At 33.7% G+C, this 23,728-nt stretch overlaps 1 protein-coding gene across 1 annotated transcript in view; it reads right to left on the bottom strand.

The window, feature by feature from the left end:
- Positions 1-23,477, bottom strand: part of LOC149546556 (tRNA (guanine-N(7)-)-methyltransferase-like) — a 54,316-nt gene extending 30,839 nt beyond the window's left edge. Inside the window, exon 1 of the mRNA XM_089793998.1 lies at positions 23,082-23,477. Coding sequence (XP_089650124.1) covers positions 23,082-23,477 — 396 coding nt within the window. The remainder of the gene's footprint in view (positions 1-23,081) is intronic.
- Positions 23,478-23,728: the final 251 nt, after the last annotated feature.

Here is a 23,728-nt window from a genome sequence, read left to right as displayed (position 1 = left end):
CTGATCTGAGACCAAGTAACAATGTAGTATTAGTTAGGCCACCATATGGAGGAAAATAAAATTAGAACCAAGGGAATCTACCAAAAATAATAAAAAATCCTATTTGGTCTACTAAAAAGTATAGTGTCATAGAAGATTTGAAAAAAACAAAGGCCAACATGTCCATGTTTGACATGCTGCAAAACTATCCACAGCAATGAGAAGTGCTCATGAAAACTCTCAATCATACAAAGGCACCCCATAATCTAAATATTTTGCCTCAAAAGATTGTATTTGAATAGGTTAACACTTCGGAAGCAATTCCAACTATGTTTAAAGGCAAGGTTGGGGTGCCCCTATTTTTGCTTAGCATCAAGATATATGGGAAGAATCTTCACAATTTCCTAATTTATTTAGGAGCCTCATGTAATATCATGTAATTATCAATAGCACAAAGGTTGGGATTCATTCCTTAACCTTCCAATTAGATAGTGATATAGTTGGATAAAATAGAGGTAAAAGTCATTGGTGTGTTGAAATATGTTCAAATACAGTTGATAGTTGACCCCCAGATTCAAGATGTCATCGATATACATGTGGTTGATATTCCAAAAATATATGGATTTCTTTTAAGTAGAGAACGGAAAAAATACCTAAGAAGATGGTTTTCTATGGATTTCACTCAGTTATGGTTACCATGGAAAGGATTGAACAATCAAATCAAGATACATGTAGAGCCAAAATAAAAAATGATGATTACATAATACAATACTTTGAACAAGGTGGCATTCTTACAATCAAATTTAGGATCTTACTAAGTAATGGCATTTGATACTATTTTAACCAAAATATCAGATGATCAAGATGGAAAACTTGAGATTCTAATCCCACAGGATGAGGTTGTTACACAATTCATAGATAATATGGTAGCTAATTTATAGTGTTTAGGAGAAGAAGTTGAGTCTAGCATCCTACTTCTCCTAGAGTTTTGCTGATTGCATAAACTTAGCCACTTAGAATTTGAATGCTCCTTGTGTCAAGAAGTAGTCGCTAAGGTATTAACACACATGATGGGATTCAAGAGTGAAAATATCCCAAAGTATGGACCCATAAGAAACCCAAGTCCTATGAACATATCTAAATATGTTGAAAATATTGAAGAGGAAATTGAAGACCTAAATCTATCATATAGATATCTCTTTAGACGATGGAGCTTTGTCTTCTCCTCCCCCAAGAGTGATCAAAGTTTTGAGAAGAAGATGGTACATAAAAGGTCAATGATGGAATTCATTAGTCATCCATCCTAAACCAAAAGTTGATGAAATTAAAGAGTTGATAGGGGAAGTTTCAGACAAACAAGAAAAACATACACTTCCTCTATCAAGGGGTCACAACGGAGAATCATCAAGTCCACCCCACAAAAAATTAAATGGGTTCCTAAGAAAAAATCCTTCCAGGCCCAAGTGAAAGAGAAGCTAAGAAAAAATAAACATAAGGTTATAAAACCTAATGAAGATCTAATTTTGACACTTCACTTCAATGGTTCCAAATGTAAATTAGGAGCTAGTGTAGGTATTGAGTTGATCAACCCAAAAGGTAAGTTTTTCTACACAACATATCAATTATAGTTCAAATGTACTAATAATGCTCCAAAATATGAGTCATTGATCTGATGACTTATTTTCACACTATAGATTGAATCACATCTCTCATAATTGAGGGAGATTCTTAGCTAGTTATATGACGAGTAAAATCAATATACTCTTGAAATGATACGAGGTTTCTTGCTTATAGAAAAAGAGTATTGGATTTGATGGATGCATTTGAAGCTTTAAACATAAAGTCTATTCCAAGAAGGAAAAACATGGTAGCAGATGCTTTTTCTATTTTAGCTAGTGCATTACAACCAGTTGAAAGAACAAAATTGAAATTATTATTAGTAGAATTGGTTGATGCTCCATCTATTTTGGACAATATTACAAACTCTGAATTCTTTAATGACTATCAACATATACTCAAATTCATCATATGCAATGCCCATTTTAAAGGGCAATAAATTGATGACATTCTGGACGATAAACCTAAGAATGATGAACTTGAAGATGAAGATGGGATATTAAATTTCAAAACAAAACCTATTCAAAAGGGAATGGTTCAATTAGAATGCATTTTTTATCATGACAAATTAGCGCTTCATAGAAGATTGGCCCAAGAAAAAGAGATCAAGGAATGTGACTCATACAACTTAGGTACTGATGAAGATCCTAGAATGGTAAGGATAGGAAAAGCATGCAATGCACAAGAGAGGGAAGACATGCTCAAATTACTTGCTAAATATAAGGATGTTATTTCTTGGAGCTACAAAGAGCTAAAGATGTATGATCCTAAGATTATTACACGTGATATTCCATTAAAACCAAATGCCAAACCTTTTTGATAGAGTCAAAGGCCTATTAATCCTATCACTAAACCATTGATAAGGAAAGAAGTTAAAAAGTTACTTGATGCCAATATCATTTTCCCCATTCACCATTCTACATGGATGGCTAATTTGGTTTCGATACGAAAAAAGACTAGAGAGGTTTGTCTTTGTGTGGATTTTGATAACTTGAACCTTGCATCTCAAAAAGATAACTATCATTTTCCTTCATTAGATGAGGTTTTGAAAATTATAAATGGCTCAAAGATGATGTCTTTCTTGGATGGATATTTAAGATATAATTAGGTAATAGTTGATGAAGAAGATATGCTAAAGACAACCTTTACAACTAAATGGGGAACTTTTTCCTGTTGAAGAATGCCTTTTGGGCTAATTAATGCAAGGGTTACATTTCAATGAGCCATGGAAAAATCTTTTAAAGGATTGATAAACAAGTGTATAGTTATCTACATGGATGAATTAACCATCTTTTCAAAGGATTGAAGCACTCATATTTCTGATTTAAGATAGGTATTCAATCAATGTCATAAATATGACATTACTCCCAATCACAAGAAATGTTCATTTGGGGTTACTAAAGGAAATCTCCTAGGCCATATCATCTCTGAAGATGGAATCTCGATTGATCCTAATAGAATTGAGTCTATTATGAAGTTATTTTTGGATACAATTGTTCAATTATGTGTTGTCTTTGATGTCACACAAATGTCATATCAATTATTAGACAGTGTCTACCGAGCTGAGAAGGTAAACAAGGCAAAGGAAAGTGTCTACCGAGCTCAGAAGGTCAGCAAGGCAAAGGACAATGTCTACCGAGCTCAGAAGGTCAGCTAAGAAAAGATGCATTTCTTACTGTGTTCATTCGATAATCAAAGGTAATATGTAAGAAGCAGTTCTTACTAAGTTCACTCGGTCATCAAAGGAAAATAAGAAATTTAGTTCTTACCGAGCTTTCAAGGTAATCAAAGAAATTTAGTTCTTATTGAGCTCACTCGATCATCAAAGGGAATTTGGTAGAAGTAGTTCTTATCAAGTAAAACTCGACAGACAAAGGATTTTAAGGATATTGCAATGTTAACTGAGTCAAGATGGTTAACTTAGGAAATTCCTAAAAGCAATATTTACTGAGCAGGGTTGGCTAGTAAAGTATTTCATTATTTTATGAAATAATGTTTAAGAGTAATATCTGTAGCTAACTAATGAATGGTTTGTTGGTAAATGTAACATGTAAATGAGCCGACTTAACCATCTGAATGGTATAAGTAAGAGGTCAAGTTGCGAATTTAAAAAAGAAGTATGTGGAGGTATGAAAAGTTAATGTGATATGAAGACTAATTGTTGTGGAAGTGAATTTGAAGGATGATCAGAGATCATTAAGGAGTAGCAGAGCCATATTTGATCAAGGAGGATCTAATAATGTTGAATAGAGACTTGTATCCAACAAATTTAGTCGCATCTTGTTCAGGTCAATTCATTGTTGCTTTCTAACCTTTGTAGTAGTGATTTCAAACCTCTTAATATAGTTGGTTTAACAACCATTTTTTAAATCCTCTAACAAAGTGATAGTTTAGTTGAATTTTTCTAAAGACCTCTAGCAAGGCCACTCCTAACAAGGTGATTAAATCCTCTAACAAGGTCACACCTAACAGTGTGTACTGTAACCTTTAATAGGGTTGGCTCCTACTAGGGCTCACTTCAGAAGAGTGAAAAATTGGTGACTAGTTACTTGGTGGTTTTTCCCATATTGGGTTTCCATGTTAAATTTGGTGTCTCTTGTGTTCATTTATTTTAACCTTTGCATGCATATTAATAACTTTGAATGCTAACTAGTTAATCTACCAAGTTACAGTATTCCTACATTGTTTACCGAGTTTCAACAGTAAATAAGCATTATAGATATCTAAGGGATTTATGGATTGTTTTTGCGATAATTGATTCACCCCCCCTCTTAGTTACTCCATCTATAATTCCAAAAATTGGTATCAAAGCTCTTGGTGCTTTCAGGAAAAGATTTCAAGGATCTAAGCCAAAGGTCAGGATGTCTTATAAGAGGGTAATTCCAAGACTTAATAGGGACAACTTCTCAGTATGGCAAGGGTTGATGAGACTTCATCTAGCTTCCATTGGAGATATAGGACTGAAGTACCTTGATGAAAAATATGCAAAACCTACTAGTACATTATCTATCAATGATATTGATAATAAAGAAGACTCACAACAACATGATGATAGATATAGCATCTACTCTGAGTTATGAAGAATTTGATGACATCAAAGATTGCAAAACTGCCTTTGAAATGTGGGAAAAGCTAAAAGAAATCTATGGAGGAGATGATAATGTAATAAGAGCCAAAGTAGAAAGTCTAAGAGGACAATTTGATCAAATAAGGATGAGAGAGAATGAAAACATTGCAAAATATGTTGAAAGAGTCAAAGCATGTGTTAGTGCAATCAAAGCATCTAGAGGAGATATCAAGGAGGATACAATTATAAGTAAAGTTCTTAGAACTCGACTTCCCAGGTATGAAATCAGAGTCTCTACAATTCAAGAAAGAAGATGTGAAGCAAATCATAAGATAAATCTAGAAGCCATAGTTGAAAGATTGACTACATTTGAGCTAGACAACTTTGACAATTATGTGCCAGCTGCCAAAAATGTTGAATCAACATTTGAAGCCAAGATTTCACTCAAAGAAAAAGGGAAAAAGTTGAAGCATCTACAATCAGACAATGATGAAGAATTAGAATAGAGTTTAGATAGTGATCTTGAAGTGGTTGAAGCTTTTCCAGCAAAGAAATATTCTAGAGGCAAAGGCAAATACAAAGGTAAGGTTCCTCTATTCTATTTTTCTTGCGAAGAAATTGGACATATTGCTACTAGATGCCCAAATAAGAAAAACAAGGATGAGAAGAAAGGTCACAAGTACAATGGAAAAAGAGATTCCAAATCATTCAAGGATAAAGGTAAGAAAACATGTTTTATAGCTAAATATTTTAATGATTCTAGTGATGAAGAAGCAGATGAAATTGTTTACATTGTTGTGAAAGATGAGTCTAATAATGATGGGGAAATGGCACTTATTTCTCATATGAGTAGAAATGATACATGGATTATAGATAGTGGTTGTTCTCATCACATTAAATGTGATAAAACTAAGTTTGAACACTTTGAAGACTATGATGGTGGCAGTGTAAGATTTGGTAACAATGAACCTTGTTGTATAAAAGGAAAAGGAAGAATCTCACTAACTAAGGAACTTGTATGTGATAATGCATACTGGGTAGAAGGACTAAAGCACAATTTTTTGAATGTGGAAAAACTTCTCACTAATGGATTCAAAGTAGAATTTATGCATGGAAAAGAAGATTGCTGGATGGCAAAGGAAAACTGATTGGATCAGGCACTCAAACAAAAGGTAACTTATTTTATCTTGAACTTGGTGAATGTTCATGTTTTATTGCTCAAATTGAAGAAAGTTGGTTATGGCATAGGAGGTTGTGTCATGTAAACTTTGAAAACTTAATAAATATTAGTAAATTCAAAAAAGTAAGATGTATTCTTGACATAAAAAAACCTGAGGTTGGTCTATGCAAGAATTGTCAAATTGGTAAAATGGGAAGGACCAGTTTTAAAAGCAAGAACTATCAAACTAAAGAAGTTCTAGAAATTGTGCATGACTGTCATGTACCTAAGAGAGAAATCAAAAGCATTTGAAAAGTTCAAATGGTATTTGACCAGAGTAGAAAAGGAAATAGGAAAAAGACTAAAATGCTTAAGGTCTGATAGAGGTGGTGAATTCATCTCACATGAGTTCAATAACTTTTGCATTGAAAGGGGAATCAAAAGAAAGGTTTCAACACCTGTAACTCTTGAACAAAATGGAATAGCATAAAGAAGGAATAGATCTATCATGGATTTTGCAAGAACCCTAATGATTGAGAAAGGCATTGCTATCAAATACTGGAAGGAAGCCATCAGCATTGTAGTTCATACTTTGAACCGAGTACAATTGAAGAAGGACTCATTCAAAACTCCCTATGAGTTGTGGTATGGCTACAAACCAATGTAATTTATCTAAAAGTATTTGGAAGTAAATGTTACATTTTGAAAGAATCTAGAAAAGACAAATTTTATGTAAAAAGTGATGAAGGAATATTTTTGGGATACTCTTGCAAAAGCAAAGCATATATATGTTTGAACTTATCTACTTACAAAGTCATAGAAAGTGCACATGTGAAAGTTGATGAGTTTGCTAAAAGAACAAAAATAGAAATAAAAAAGGAACTTGAAGACTATAGAAGATTTTTTTACATTGAACCAGATACAATGCCAAGTATACCTATTAATTAGGAATCCTCAACTCCAAAGTCATCATTAATCGAGTCATAAGAAGTTCAAACCGAGTCAGCATCTACTGAGCTGCAAGAACTTGAGCTAAAAGAACCTAAGTTGCAAACTAAAGCTACTGAGTTAGTATTTACCAAGCTTGAGCAACCAGATCTAGGACAGGAAGTTGAGATGCAGAATGATAACTTAAAAGGCAAATAGCCTGTGTTAGCCAAGTATGTCAAAAAGCATCATGCAATAGATCGGATCATTGGAGATAAATTAGAAGGAACAATGACAAGAAGTAAGTTGAAAGGCACTTGTTTACTTGCTGATTTTGAACCTAGAAATGTCAAAGATGCACTAGAAAATGAAATTTGGATTGAAGCTATGAATGAGGAAATATAATAGATAGAGAAAAACAAAACATGGACTCTTGTACCTAGACCCAAAGACAAGAATGTGATTGGAACAAAGTGGATATTTAGAAACAAACTAAATGAAGATGGTGAGGTATCAAGGAACAAAGCTAGACTAGTATGCAAAGGATACTCTCAAGAAGAAGGTGTAGACAATGGAAAAACTTTTGCTCCTGTTGCAAGATTGGAAGGTGTCAGAACCTTACTTACATATGCTGCATTCAAAGGATACAAAGTCCATTAGATGGATTTCAAGTTAGCATTTCTCAATGGCATATTGGATGAAGAAGTTTATATTGAACAAACTGAAGGTTTTATTGATCCAGACAAGAAAAACATGGTCTGCAAACTGCATAAAGCATTATATGGTCTAAAACAAACCCCTAGAGCATGGTATGAAAGATTGCATAACTATCTTATTTAGATTGGCTTTCAAATGACTAATGATAATAGTAGTTTGTACATAAAAGAAGGACCAGATAATAAGATTGTTTTGGTAGAAGTATTTGTAGATGATACTTTGTTTACAGGAAATGATGATCTTTGCAAAGAATTTTTAGAAAAAATGAACAAAGAATTTGAAATGTCAATGTTTGGTGAAATCAAATTCTTTGTTGGTCTTCAAATTCAATAAAGTAAGAATGGCATCTACATCAGTCAATCTATATACATCAAGGAGATACCAAAAAAGTTTGGTATGGAAGACTACAAACTAGTTGGGACTCCCATGTGCACCAGATTAAAACTTACCAAGGATGATGAATCAAAAGAAATAGATCAGACATTGTATAGATCTATGATTGGAAAGTTACAATATGTAGTGCACACAAGATCAGACATTGCCCTTACAATAGGAATTGTAGCAAGATTCTCAACTAAACCAAAAGAAAATCACATGATGGCAATCAAAAGGATCATGAGATACATAAAAGGAACTGAAGATTATGGATTATGGTATAAACTTGGAGGAAAATTGGATTTAAAGGTGTTCACTGATGCAGATTGGGTAGGAAATATTGATGACAGAAAGAGCACAAGTGGAGGAGCTTTCTTTCTTGGAAAAATGTTAGTTTCTTGGACAAGTAAAAAGTAGAATTGTATATCTCAATCCACAAAAAAGGCTGAATATGTTGTAGTAGTAGTAAATTAATCAAACATTGTATGGTTTAAACAATTATTGGAAGGTATGAAGCAAGAAATTAAAGAACTTGTTTTTATGTTTTGTGATAACACAAGTGCAATTAACATCTCCAAGAATCCAGTGCTGCATTAAAAAACAAAGCATATTTCCATAAAGTATCACTTTGTTAAAGAATTGGTGTAAGAAAAGGAAATAAGATTGGAATATGTGCATACAAAGGAAAAAATTGCTGATATATTTACAAAACCTTTACCTAAGGATGCATTCTTGTATCTAAGAGGTAAGTTAGGGGTCATTCCCCTATCAGAAGCTCACTAAAATATAGTTTTAGTAATGCATCAACGAGAACAAAATTGGAAATCTATCAGTTGATGCAGCAAATCAATGAAGACATTGCATATGAATCAATACATTAGCTACAATACTATTTAGTTGTTTTGAGCTATCTTTGGCATGTGTTGTCAAAGAGGGAGAATATACTGTCATATCTTTCTAAAATTTTCAAAAATATTATTATGAAAGAGGGAGCTTTGTATTCTGTCATTAAAAAGACTTGTTTTCAAAATTTCATCCTGCTATGACATGTTGTGTTGCCATCAATGCCAAAGAGGGAGATTGTTGGATACAATTGTTCAATTGTGTGTTGTCTTTGATGTCACACAAATGTCATATCAATTATCAGACAATGTCTACTGAGCTAATAAGGTTAGCGAGGCAAAAGATAGTGTCTACCAAGCTCAGAAGGTCAGCAAGGCAAAGGACAGTGTCTACCGAGCTCAGAAGGTCAGCCAAGCAAAGATGCAATTCTTACCAAGTTCACTTGGTAATCAAAGGTAATATGGAAGAAGCAGTTCTTATCAAGTTCACTTGGTCATCAAAGGAAAATAAGAAATTTAGTTCTTACCAAGCTTTCAATGTAATCAAAGAAATTTAGTTCTTACCAAGCTCACTCAGTCATCAAAGGGAATTTGGGAGAAGCAGTTCTTACCGAGTAAAACTCAGCAAACAAAGGATATTGCAATGTTAACCAAATCAAGATGGTTAACTCGAGAAATTTTTGAAAGTAGTATTTACCAAGCAGGGTTGACCAGTAAAGTATTTCATTATTTTATGAAATAACATTTAAGAGTAATATCTGTAGCCAACTGATGAATGGTTTGTTGGTAAATATAACATGTAAATGAGCTGACTTAACCATCTGAATGGTATAAGTAAGAGGTCAAGTTGCAAATTCAAAAAATAAGTATGTGGAGGTATGAAAATTTAATGTGATATGAAGACTGATTGTTGTGGAAGTGAATTTGAAGGATGATCAGAGATCATTAAGGAGCAGCAGAGCCATATTTGATCAAGGAGGATCTAATAATGTTGAATAGAGACCTGTATCCAACAAATCTAGTTGCATCTTGTTCAAGTCAATTCATTTTTCTTTCTAACCTTTGTAGCAATGATTTTAAACCTCTTAACAGAGATGGTTTAATAGCCATTTTGTAAATCCTCTAACAAGGTGACAGTTCAGTTGAATTGTTCTAAAGACCTCTAACAAGGCCACTCCTAATAGGGTGATTAAATCCTCTAACAAGGTCACACCTAATAGTGTGTATTGTAACCTTTAATAGGGTTGGCTCCTAATAGGGCTTACTTCAGAAGAGTGAAAAATTGGTGACTAGTTACTTGGTGGTTTTTCCCATATTGGGTTTCCATGTTAAATATGGTGTCTCTTGTGTTCATTTATTTTATCTTTTGCATGCATATTAATAACTTTGAATGCTAACTAGTTAATCTACCAAGTTATAGTATTCCTGCATTGTTTATCAAGTTTCAATAGTAAATAAGCATTATAGACATCTAAGGGATTTATGAATAGATAATTGATTCACCAAACCCCCCCCACCCCCCCACCCTCTCAGTTGCGCCATTTATAATTCCAATAGTTATCACCTCCTCAAAGTCAAAAATAACTTAAGTCTTTCTTTAGGAAGATAAGTTTTGTGCAAAAATTCATAAATGGATTTGTAGAGATAGTTCATCCCCTTAATGATTTACTAAAAAATAGAGCTAAAATAGAATGGGTTGTGGAGACTAATAAATAATTTGTGGATATCAAAGTGATCATTTCCACAACCCTAGTACTGGTGAGTCCTGACTATGAGCTACCTTTCAAAATATACTCCTTTATTTCAGAACATTTGTGTTCTGAGATTCTAATGTAGAAAAAGGAAAAGGAAGATGAAGGGCCTATCACCTTCATGAGTTTCCCTCTAAAAATTTCCCAGTTGAATTATTCTAACCTTGATAAATAGTCTTTTACTTTAATTGAGGTGGTAAAGAAATTCTGTCATTACATATTGAGAAGCAAGGTATATGCAATTGTACTTGATCCAACAGTCAAGACATTATTGATGAAAAATGAACTTGGTGAAAGATGAGGGAGATGGATGGCAATACTTCAAGAATTTGATTTAGAGATCCAACCCATGAGGTTAGTTAGAGGTCAAGGATTATCAAAAATGATAGTTGATAACTAGGTTGGGGATGAAAAGAAATCTAGGTTTGATAATGAAACTGATATGAAAGATTAGAAAAGGATGATAATATCTCAAGTTGATATTGATCAGGGTGTACTTATAGATGTCTAGAACTAGGATATTGTTTACTATCTTTTACAAAATTAGTATCCCACTTGGATGAATAGTTCACACCATAGGGGACTCAAAATGAAGTGTGAATCCTATATGCTTATATAAAAGGAACTATGAAGGAATCTATCTAACATGCTTGGGATGTGAGGAAGTAAAATTTTTTTTAGAACAATTCCATGATAAGTATGGTGGAAAGCATGGTTCAACAGAAGCAACTAGTCATATGATTTTGAGATCAGGTGATTTTTGGTCCATATTATTCAAAGACACTTTTGAGCATGTGAATACTTGTCACATTTGTTAGACTAGTGCTACCAAAGAAAAACATTAGGCAATGCCATTACAATTGGTATTTGAGATACGCTCCTTTGTAAAGTGGGGGTTGGATTTCATTGGTTGAGTCAATCCACCATCGTTAATAGGACACACTTTTATTCTCATAGCCACTTATTATTGTATGCAATGGACAAAAATAGAGAAATTTAGAAACTACATAGCCAAAGTGGTAACAGACTTCTTGGAAGAACACATTGTTACTAGATTTGGGATGTTATTCTCCCTAGTGTGTGATAACAGATCAGCTTTTGCATCAGTATTCTTAACTCAATGGGCATTAGAAAATTAGGTTATTATCAAATTCTCTTTAAATTATTATCCACAAGGAAATGTGTTAGATAAACCTAAAAAAAAAAAATTGATCACAATAATAAGATGTTTGTTGAAGGAGAATCCTAAAGATTGGTATATGCAGCTCAAATATGCTCTATGGATAGATCAAGTAAGGGTCAAGAATGATTTGGGGACATCTCCATATTTTCTTGTTTAGAGACAAGAGCTAGTATTCCCACTTAATCTCAAGATTCTTGTTTTGAAATTCATGAGTATGTTGAAGATGCTGATAGAGTACAAATTAGATTGATGAATCTTTTAGAGATGGAAGAAAAATGAATAGCTATTTTGGAGCACATGGCTAAACATCAAGTTGTCATCAAGAGGTGGTTTGACAAGAGGGCCACAATAAAATCTTTCAAAATATCTGACCTTGTTCTACTTTGGGATAAGGCAAAAGAAAAGTTAGGCAGTCACACTAAGTTTCAATGCTTGTGGATTGGTCCCTATCAGATCACGAATTTTTTTGGAGAAACAAGGGGAATTGGTTCTATTGCCAGTCAATGAGAAATTTCTAAAACATTACTTTGAAGCCTAGAAGATCCCAAAAAAAGGTTTCATTTCTACAAGTGGGTTTATTTCTACAAGTGTGTTTCTTTTCAGTTACATGTTTTCTTATAGTCATGCATTTTTTCAAAGTTACATCAATCTAGGGGGTAGGTGCACTCAAGATTTTTATCTTGACATATCTTACTGACTACTATTTTGGTTCTAATTTTAGGAAGATGTATTTCTTTGTCAAAACATTTTGATTATTTTGTGTCTTATACCAATTGAGGAATGAATGTTACTTGTAGTAATAAGGGACTTTCAACCTTGAATTCAAAATTGCAAATCAACAAATTTTTAACACTGTACAAATATAAAGATCGACTATCTAAGGTGTTTTAGGTTGAAGACAACAAGGGATAGTCCAAACCCCCACTGGTTCAAACAAAAGGGTCTTCTCGAAGGAATTTCCAAGATCATTGTTTGGCATGAAAGTTTATAAAAGTTCTTAAAAGAGGAACACAAGGGATGTTCAAATGAGATTAAATCCAAGAAATGACACTAATTTCTTGGCCACACAGTCTAAGTTGGTTAGGATACAAAAAGAAAATAAAAAGAAAAGAATGGTGTTAAGAATGAAGCATTCTACAAGGTCTAAGAAAGGTAATATGATTATCTAGATATGCATTCCAAACAAGCTATCCAAGAACTAATTCTCTCATCTAGTCAACAAAGGATCAAGGAATAGCTTTTGTGAAGACTCTTAATGAATGGATTAGATGGGGTGGAAGATTATTTCCAAGTTTTCAAAATTTTTTGATAGATTACATCCTAAGATGTTAAGGAAATGGATACATTAAACACACATTGAACTTGGAACTCAAGATTTTGAGCTTTTGACTATAAAGTGACTCAAAATATGCATAGAATATTCAAGATTTAGTTAGTATTTAACAAATGTCAAAAAAAATTTTTGATGAAGAAATGTCAAGTAAAAACAAAAATCTGTGTCATTTTGTAAAGGAAAGGGCTAACAAAAGTATAATTGTTCACCTTCAATAACATAAAATTGGTATTATTATTTTGAATTTGTAAATGAAGTAAACTAATGAAATGTATAGAAATGGATGAATTTGAGGATTATAATTTTTAATAATTATTTAGAATAAAAATTGACAGATTTTCTTAATTTTTATAGATAATTTTTTAGGTGCTAAAAAATGCTAAAAAATAGGGGTCTAGTTCCCACCACAAAACTATATGAAAATAAACTTATTTCCCTTTGATCTCAAACTATGTTATAGATAACATATATATCTAAAGAAATCAAAAATAAAAATTGGCTTTAGAACTATTTTTTCTCTTTTATAAGGATTGAAATTCCAACTCACCTAAAATTGATAGTTTTTCATCTCCTACCACGTTTAAAAAAATATATAATTCTATTAAGGAGAAAAAATTATACTTTCTAGAAGAGGACTCTCTCCTCTAGAATGTCATATATTTTTTGGATTTTTTTGATATGATTTAATATTTTTATCTTTCTCAAAACTGACATTTTTTATTGTTAAAATACGTGGTTGTGTAATTTTTTAATTTCAATATACAATATCTAATTAAAACACTATAAACTCTACATGAGAATATTCTTAACTCTGAGCTCTATAAAATAATATTTATATGTTATTAAAAATATATAATAAAAAATAGTAAGAGTTATTGAAACACCACTTTTCTGAAATAATTTTATTTCTTTAGTAATTGGATACAAACTAGTATAAAACATGCATTTAATAGACATTGCCAATTGGAAAAATTTGAGACCATATATAACTTAGCTAGAAGGAATTTATCTAGATCATATGTTTAAAAAAGAAGAAGATAGAAATACTCAAATTTAGAAATTTTGATAAGTCAGCCTAAAAGGTGACACAACTTTGTACTTTTGCCCTACCTTTGTCATTTCTTCCTTTTTGTTGGGGCTATTTGTTGTGGTTCCATAAAGTACACCCCATTTTTTATCAGAAATGGGGACCCCTTACAATTTTTTCTTTTCTTCTTGGATCCCTAGTCTAAGGTTTGAGTCCTTTTGTGGTCTTCCCTAGTGTTCTAGTTCATGTCTAAGTCCCTACTAGAAAACCTCATGGTCAAAAATCAAAAGTATCATAAGAGATAAGTCAAATTACAAAAATAAAGAAGCACACCAGTGCACCCCCAGGTGTACTAGTGCACCAAATTTCTTGAAGAAGGAGCATTGAGCATCAATGATGCATAGTTGCACACCACCTAGGGTGCTAGGATCTATTTAACTCCCCCTTATCTTCTCTTCCTCACCTATTTCATTGAACCTCTACTAGAGCTCCAACACTGCACCTTCATAGCACAATGAGGTGTGCCTTTCTCCTTCACTTACCCTATAAAAGACAAAGTAGGACATCAAAAGGTGGTGCACATCAATGTACCCACATAGGTATGTCGATGTGCACCACTCTTCTTTGTAAAGCTAAAAAACATAAAAAGAACCTTAAAACAAAAAGCTAGATCCTAAATTAAGGTGCACATCAATGCACCTAATTAGTTGTGTTGATGTGCACCTTAAAAGCTTCAGATAACACTTAGCACCAATTTAAATAAAGGAAGCACATTAGTGCACCCCACAAGGTACACTGATGTGAACTTCATTTTAAGATATTGCTATGGTGAGAGGTACACCATGTGCACCTATTAGGTGCACTAGGTACACAAGTTTTTCATTTCAGGACATAATCAAGTTTTTGTATTTTTGAAGCACCTAGGGTTATGGGTTCTTCTTGTATTAGTACTAGGGTGTGATTGATTCATTTTCTTACAATTCTAGACTAATTGATGTACTTATTTTGTAGATACAATGGTGTCTTCATCATCCTCTCTTGGTGAGAAAATGACACTAATACTAGTGGTATTCAAGTTTTAGGGCATTCTTACAAAATCATGATTTTAGGTTGACTATTGAAAGATTCGAGACACAGATTTGGGTCACAGAGATTTGGGAGAGTTGTTAAAGCTATGCAACAAACCAGCTATGAGGTCCTAGATAATCTCTACATTAATTAGATCAGGGCTTGTTAATGTAGCATCACAGCCAGTGGTAGTATAGTCCTCAAAAATAATAGTGACACTTGTAAGACATTTTGTACCTGAAGAGAGGGTAGTCAAGAGTATAATGGGAGAGATCATTCTCGACCTCTAGCCCAAGAACATTGAAAAAGTATTCCATCTCCCAAGGGAAGATCAATTCATTAGACTTATCTATGAGCAAGCAAAGAGATGGTATCGGGAACATATTGACAAGGCTTCTAAAATCATCCAATCTTCATACGATATAAAAAAGACTCCTCTCAAAAAGAAATTGGGAAAAGCAGACATGACAAGAGGATACATGAAGGAAGATATTGGATACTCAATACTACTCTTGAGTAGAGTTATGGGTTTACTAGCAGCTGGGCACCTGAACATTTTTATGGTGCATTTTATTGAATCAATAAAGAGTGGAGAGATGCCACTTTATTGGGTTTCTACTCTCAGTGTGAATTTTGGTGGGTAGTTGGTAGTAGCAAAGAACAAAAGGAAATTTTACATGACATCATACTTGGTGTACTTGATAGCTGCAAGAGGGATAGATTATCTAGGGCTATATAAGAGGGGTAGCATTCAAGATGCTAACGCATGGCCATACATTGTATATCCCTAGCTAGAAAATAAGAGGCTTTCAAAACAAAGCAAAGGATATAGAATTGTAAATGATGCTTTCATATTCACCATAACTTGGTTCATAGAAGGATATTATGCAAAGTGAATATCAAAGGAGATAGTTGTATAGATATTACTAGTTAGAGCTTATTATATCCTATTCTGAACATTTAAACATTTAAGGCTAGTGGTTACAACTATTAACCCTAAGAAGCTCCCTAGGTATCCTAGTGACAGGCTTACTCTCTTGGAGATCTTCTAACAACTCTTGTCTATATATTATAGAGTTAAGAAGCAACCAAAAACATGTTGTAGGTGGCCTATTACTATAGGACCTTTTTAGGTAGATCAATACCAAGATATCCCTTCTTTGAATGTGAATGTGATTAATATCCCTTAGAAGAGTATAATTCTCCTTGGCCATATTTTTATAATATTGGGAGAGTTCAATACTTAGTGGGAAAAACATTTTAGCATGAAGAAGCCATTGAAGATCAATGGATGAATGTGAAAGATGACTATGATGTCTACATAAGGGATTATTGTAGGATGACTTTGTATTTGGAAAAGAAGGCCTTGAAGATAAAAATTTCATTGAAGATAGTGCAACAAGATATAGAGGATTCACTTAATCTATTATTCAATAGGGATAAGATTGGCAAACAACCTATTATGAATGTTGACATTGATAAGGAAGAAAAATCAGACATTAATCATAGGGCAAGGCATGTCATCAAGTTGATGAATGATTGTATCAAGAGACCTTTCAAACTTGATCCAATTCTAGAGATAGTGATCTTCCATGCGCAAGCCTATCTAGCTAGAGGTACAGGAGCAAGGGTCATCATGCCTACATTTTAGCCCTATCACTAGTAAGGCCAAAAATGGTGCACCAACTTTATAGGCTAGTTGTTTATTATCAATGTTAAAAGGTTAAAGGTAAGGGCAAAAGGAAGTTTAATTCTCCTCAATGAGCTAAACTAGAAAAGGGAGAAATTCTAGCACATCCATAACAAGGAGAGAAAAGCATAAAGGGCCAAAAAATGTAGAAGCCACACAAGCCCAAGGTGATCCCCAAGTACCATTAGTTGCACAAAGTCAAGAGCAAGAAGAAATTGAGTTACAAGAGGTTTCCCCACCTAGACAAATAGAGCAAGCCTCCCCCTTCACATCTAAAAGAAGAAATATTAAGACCCCATTAAAGAGAAAGAAAAAAGTGATCAAGAAAGTAATTCCTTTCCCATCAATCCCTAAACCTATTTTGGAAGAGGTAGAAGAAGAGGATGATGAAGATGAAGAGATATTCCACCTTTGAGTTAGAGGATTTTCTTAGCCAAACCCAAATAGGAGAAATGAATTAGAATCTCTATAGTTACACTACCATCTATCCTTGATGAACCCATGCAAACCACTACATCACAAGATGAAATGCAATAGTGGATAGACGAGCAATATGTGGAGGGCACTAATGTCTTTCAGATGTTAGATTTTGACTTTATGTCCATGGGTACATAGTTGATTGGGGATAAAATAAAAAATTGAACAAGAGGATTTGAGTTAGATACCCCCCGAATCACAAGGGCCTGAGATAGTTCTTCCATCCTAACTGTAAGTCACATTTTGTGTAGACAAGAGATCAACTACCCCTCTACCTCCTAGTGCAAAATATAAATAGGTCCAAGTGGAGCACGAAGAAGATCCACAACAAGTATCCACTAATGAAGTGTCAGAAGAGGGGAAGATAAGTGAACAACCTCATCAAACTTCTCAAGACATTGAGGTAAGGACAATGGACTCTATAGATACAAGGATTCCTAGTATAGACCTATTAAAAAGGGAGAAGAATCTAGAAAGGAGTGATAAGGGGATGAATATAGCTAATAAAAATCCTTCATCCTCTAAAGATAAATTCCTAGTACAAAATATCCCAATGTGGCTCAAAAAGGAAGTGATAATAAATAAGAAACAACAATTCACTATTGAGGAGGAGGATATGATGGAATTAATAGAAGTTATAAGGAAACCTGATTCACTTCCAAAGGATGCATGAGAATTAGCCTTTGTTATGAGTGACCAAAATCATGACTTTTTCTTCATGTAGATATCCCTCCTCTGTAATCAAATGTTGAAGAATTGACTCTTAGGGATTATTAGATCTGGGAAGTTATGCTTGGGAATCCAACCTTGGAAATTGTGAAGCTAATGGTAACAATGGGGATGAAGGAGGTGTTCAGGACCCTAGAATAGGATGGGGTAGAATTTATAACACTTTGACATCAAAAAAAATCCTAAAGAGATATTTGAGCAAAATTCTTGGTCCCTTGGATCCCACTAATCCTAAGAAAGTTTTAAATGTGGTAATTGAAAGAAGAGATAGCGAAGTGGTATAGTTGGACCCATTTTGAGAGCTTGTCAACAATGGCAAGAAATTTTTGAGGAGAAAGGAATACTAATAATTCAAGTAAATTCAAGGTTATTACATGTTATATAGGAGAATGTGGACATGTTAGTATCCATTTTGAATGAATCTTTTGGGCTTATGGATGAAGTGCATACCTGGAGGAAAGATTTATAGGGATTACAAGCAATCAAAGGCCAAAGGTATCAGATGCTAATGGATGTATATATAGCTCAAGAGCTAGATAAGATATATTATGGATTGAAAATATTGCTAATAGTAATAAAGTAATGGAGTCATTACATATGAAGATTCACATGCTCAAGGACCAAGCTCAAGAGCAAATTTTGGAAGCTAAGAAACATTATAGTGATGCATGTCTAGATATTTTTGAGGATGATGCATGGGAAAAGGTAATTCTAGTAGAGGTAGTGGTTGATAAGGTTTGAAAGAGTTTTGAGGAATTTTCTAATGATGATGGTATCTGAAAGGCATTCAAAACATAATAAGGAGCTTGATATAACAATTGGTGATTTTGCAGAATCCTATATAGAAGTGGATAACTAAAAGAAAAAAGTAAAGGAAAAATATAATTCCTTAGATTTAATAGATGTGACCCAAGTCACTAAGATAATTGAGAAATTTAAGGGAAAATTCTTAGATATAACTTTGGTATAAAGGGGAACAAAACCCAAAAGCTAGAATTTTAATTTTGACACTTGGTGAAATTTTGCATTTTTTTGCCTTTGAGGTGCATTGTTGTGCTAGGTGTACTAGGTGTGCTGGTGCACTTTTTGAAACAATTTTTTGGAATACTTTGAATAAGTTAGATAACTACTAGTTCTAGATTTAGAGCTTTCCATGCATTCAAAATACATTTTGATAGCAATTTAACTCTAACAGACACCTAGTAAAGATGGAGCTTCTATTTTTGACACTTCCAAACACTTAGGTACATCAATTAAAGGCTCTCTTCTTCTTATTTTCTCATTTTTTCTTTGTTTTAAGACATATAGAGGCTCATGCATCCCATTAATGATATAAAATGGATGGAGTCCTACTAAGCACTAGTTAGAGAGTCAGATTGTACATAATTAGATTTGTTTTATTAATTTAGAAGTATATGATTACATAAAGATATCTTATACTCTTAAAAAAAATTGAGGAGATTATTTCTTATAAATACAGGATTGTAATATGTAATCAAGTCACCATTATTTTGCAATAATCTATTCATTTGTTGCTCACATTTGGAGTGTAGTGATTCTTGCCTAAGTGTGTTATATTTATTGAATGTATGTTCATGGAATTTAATTGAGCCAAAAGTTTATTGCATTATTTCTAGTTGTGAAATCTTTTAATTTTGGTGTTTTCTATAGTTTTACAAATTCTACTAACATATCTATTTTGAGAAGAGATCATCATATTGTTCCTGCATAGCTTTTCGTCTTGCATGAGTGCACTTTTCATGGCCTTGCAATTTGATGAAATGTGAAACATATTATGGTTACTAAATTCCATTGATGATTGCATTAGTCGAATTAAGGAAGTTTTGCTCCTATTTTCATTAGTTACTCACTAATTTCTTTGAAGGCTTAACTCCTAAACATGTTGTTTCCATAGCTTATGCCCATTAGGATTTTACATTCATGTTATTTGCTTAAAATTCTTGTTACCTTATCCTTGTTATTTTTATTACTAACCCCTTATTAAATTAGGAATTCATATTAATTGCATTGTTATATTGGATTCATTAAAAAACAAAAAACAAAACACAAAAATATATAGTTTTTTTGTGTGTTTACTATTTTGAAGCAACAAATAGATTCTACATCTTATCTAAAGTTATTAGAACCAGAAAAGGCCTCCTTATGAACATTCACATTTATCTTCAACTAAGTGGATTCTAGTAGGTCACAAGATCACCTGGAACCTTGGAGTTTATTCCCAAGATTGACTTTTCAAGTTAGGAGTTCGAAAGGATTCCTTCTATTAAGCATCATACAAAATGATAGCTCAATAGTACTAAGGACATATATTTCAATATAGTCTCCTCTATTTCTCTTCTTACCTTGTCATAATTGCCCACTATAAAAAAAATTGCTCTTCTTTTATTCCTCTTCAAGGGCTCAATACCCTTCAAAATTTTCTTTGATTCCTATTTTGATCCAACATCACATAACTTTTTTATGGATGATATCCTCATATTTAGATCTTTTTCTACTACCCTTCTCTTCCTATTGATCAATGTATTGTATAGGTCTTCTGGCATCTTATTCTAAATATTGTCAAATCTTTTATTCCTTAAAATCATATTTCTAATTAAGGCATTTTCTAATTGCCTCCTATCCATACTGCTATACATGCTATAAATTTTTTTCAACTAAACAAAATTGTCATCATTTATATTTGCATGTTTAGATTCTCTACCTTAGGTTTCCATACCATCTTGCTCGTGGTTGTCTTGGCTTTGTGCACATCTTTCTCAATAGGTTTATCTTCATCATCATCATCTTTTGAGCTTTTAGAACTACTCACTTGCATGGTTTTTATCCTTTTTCCAAGTCCACTACTGATTTTATTCACTTGTTTCTTAGCTTGGGGTGTAGTTTCTTTCTTAATCTTCATCAATCTTCTTGAGTTCCTCTCCATAGTAGATGCTTCCACCTCTCAACACCTCCTAGGTTGCTCATAGCTTGCTCTTATAGGTTGCACATGAACAACTATTGTATATGGTGCAATTGGATCTTGCACACATGGTTGTGACACTCTTACACCTTCTAAATATCTTGTCATTGCAATAGGTGTTGCTTTCAATACTTTTGTTATCCCACTGGCCTTCATCTCTAGCACAATTCCCTTTCTCTCATTGAATTCCTATCTAGTCATGCTAGATTCCTTGAGTATGGAATCTATCTCCTTCTCTACTTTCTTTTCTGTGGAGCTTAGACTCTCCAATTCATGACCTTTCTGTTGGTCTCAGATTGGTTTAGACAATTGAGTGTCAACACACTTAACCAATTTTCATATAGAAGCTAAGTACACTATATAAGTTGAGGCATAGTCTATGCTAAGCAAGAATTCTAATAGGTGTTGAGTGACCTCAGGTGTTGAGCATGATACAGGTGCCAAGTGATATATAGGTGCTAAGTCACATTTGATCCTGAGTAAACCAGAATGCTACATGTGCCAAGCAAGCCAAAATGCTATAGGTGCCGAGTAAACTAGAATCATATGTGTGCTAAGCACTAGTAATCCAGTATGTGCCAAGTAGCACAAAATCAACATATGATTTTGTGCCTTCAAAAAATTAGATGCAAACCATTTTCAAATGAATCTTGAAAGACTCTAAAGATGATTTTGAATCTTTTCTTTTACCAATGCAATTAGCATGCAGCCAATGAGAAAAGTAGAGATTGCATGCAACCAATAGGATAAATATAAGGATTTGAGTAGGAAAAATAAGTTCATGGATTCATAGCTAACCCTAAGTCTTTGAAGCCTTTATAAGAAGGAAAAAACCCCTCGATTTGAAGTTGCTAAGTAGATGAATAGTTGAAGGAAGAAAATTGCAGAATAGGGCAAGCAACAGGGGTGCTAGAGACTTAGTGATTAGATTAGCATTGCATATCCAGTTGGTCAGAATAGAGCAAGGGTTATGAATAGATATTAGATCTCAAAGGATCAAGATCAAAGTGAGTAGATCAAATGCCCGAAATCAACAATCTTGGATTGTAAGCTATCAAGTTTATTAATCTAATACTTTCTAGCAATTGTATTAGAAGGAAAATCCTATGTTGATAGGTTAGCTTAATAGCTAGGTTGTAGATCCTTTGAAAACATAATAAAATCCTTTAACATGATGACAGTTTAAGTAAAGTGTTTGTAAATCCTTTAAATAGGTCACTATTGACATAGTGTAAAACCTTTAATAGGGTAGACCAACAAAAGTGGTCAAACATTATTGCTACAGTGATATTTTGTGGGTATCATCCCCACCCTAGTTTTACCTTTTCATTTTGGAGGTTTTTTGGGTTACAAAATTCAGGAGTTATGTGTGTTCATGCATGTGTTTACTTTATGCTTATTTGATATGTTTACATGCATGCAATTTATTTTTAGTTAAAAGTTTTTAAGGCTAACATGTGATACTTTTGATTCACACCCCCTTTCAGAAGTATTCTTCTCATTTGATTATTCCAATAATTGGTATCAAAGCAAGGTTCTCACAAGGAGAAGCCTAACAACTTAGAGAAAAGATCTAAAAATGAAAGTCTTCAAACTTGGGAAGATTATAGAGAATCAAGTTATTGATGTGCACCTCACTCTACACAACTTGGAGGAAGCTAGAGAAGAATTTAGAAAATCCTTGAAAAGAAGGAAGGATATAGTCATAGCTGAAAATAATGCACACTACAAGGATATTGATGCCACAAAAGTGTTTGCCAATGTACATTCCAAAGACTTTGATGCAGAAATAGTAGAATCACTAATAGATTTGGGAGTGTTTTGCGACGTCAATTTGCATTTGGCTTTTTTTTGCCTTATAGCCCGACGATGTCACAATTGCGACATCGTTGGGCTATAAGAAAAAAAAAAAAGAGGCGCATTGCTAATTATCTACTATCGCCGAATCGAGCTCCGCTGCCGCCGAGAATTATCACTGCCTCCGAATCGCCAAATCGAGCACCTAAGGTATGGAAAAGTTTATGCTGCTTCTTTCTCCTCCTTTTTCCTTTTTATATGCTCTGGAAACAAACTTAGTAGGGACACTACAGAGATATTATCATAATGGCCCGGATTCACTTTTCACAAAGCCAAAATTCTTTCTTTAACATACTCGCTTACCTTGTCATGGAGCTCCATGCCTATCATCAGGGTCGATGGGAAAATGGGTGAAAGCTGCACCAGAAGCCCACCAAAGCCGCAGCCAATATCTGCAAACCGAATTTTCTTTTCTTGACTAGTTGAGGCAAAACATGCATTTGGTGGTTTCAAATCCTTAGAGTTTGAGACTTCATGTTCTTCTTGAGCTTCACCATTAGGGTTAGGCGCTGGAGATTTTTTGTCTTGGAGATGTTTTCCAGAGAAATATGAAGGGAAATGGTCAGCATAATCAAATTGAGCCAGATAGACAGGTACAGGAAAGTGCGAATCACTGAGAGGATTGTTGTGAGCTCGCACTCTATAAAAATGCTTCCTTGGATGCTTCACAGATGCGCAATGCTCTGTAGCATGCGACATTGCTCAAATTCGAGGGTTTTTCTTCACATTTCTTGATGAGATTGGAGAGAAGCTCTGTGGTGAAGAATGGCTGTTGCAGAACCTCCTGGATGAATGCCTGTCGTAACACGCCTCCTGTTGTCTTGTCATATTTCTTCAAGATCTTTGCAACCCCTGTGTAGTCATGGTCTCGCTCAATGGACAAATTTGACAAAATGGGGGTTTTGAATTTGAGAAAGAGGGAAAATTAGGGACATAGTCCATTATTAACC

The sequence above is a fragment of the Cupressus sempervirens genome, chromosome 7 (genome assembly GCF_028749045.1).
Source record: "Cupressus sempervirens isolate cs-2001-9-10 chromosome 7, ASM2874904v1, whole genome shotgun sequence".
Taxonomy (NCBI): domain Eukaryota; kingdom Viridiplantae; phylum Streptophyta; class Pinopsida; order Cupressales; family Cupressaceae; genus Cupressus; species Cupressus sempervirens.
Note: the sequence above shows the minus strand (reverse complement) of the source record. Positions and strands in the feature narration are given on the sequence as shown.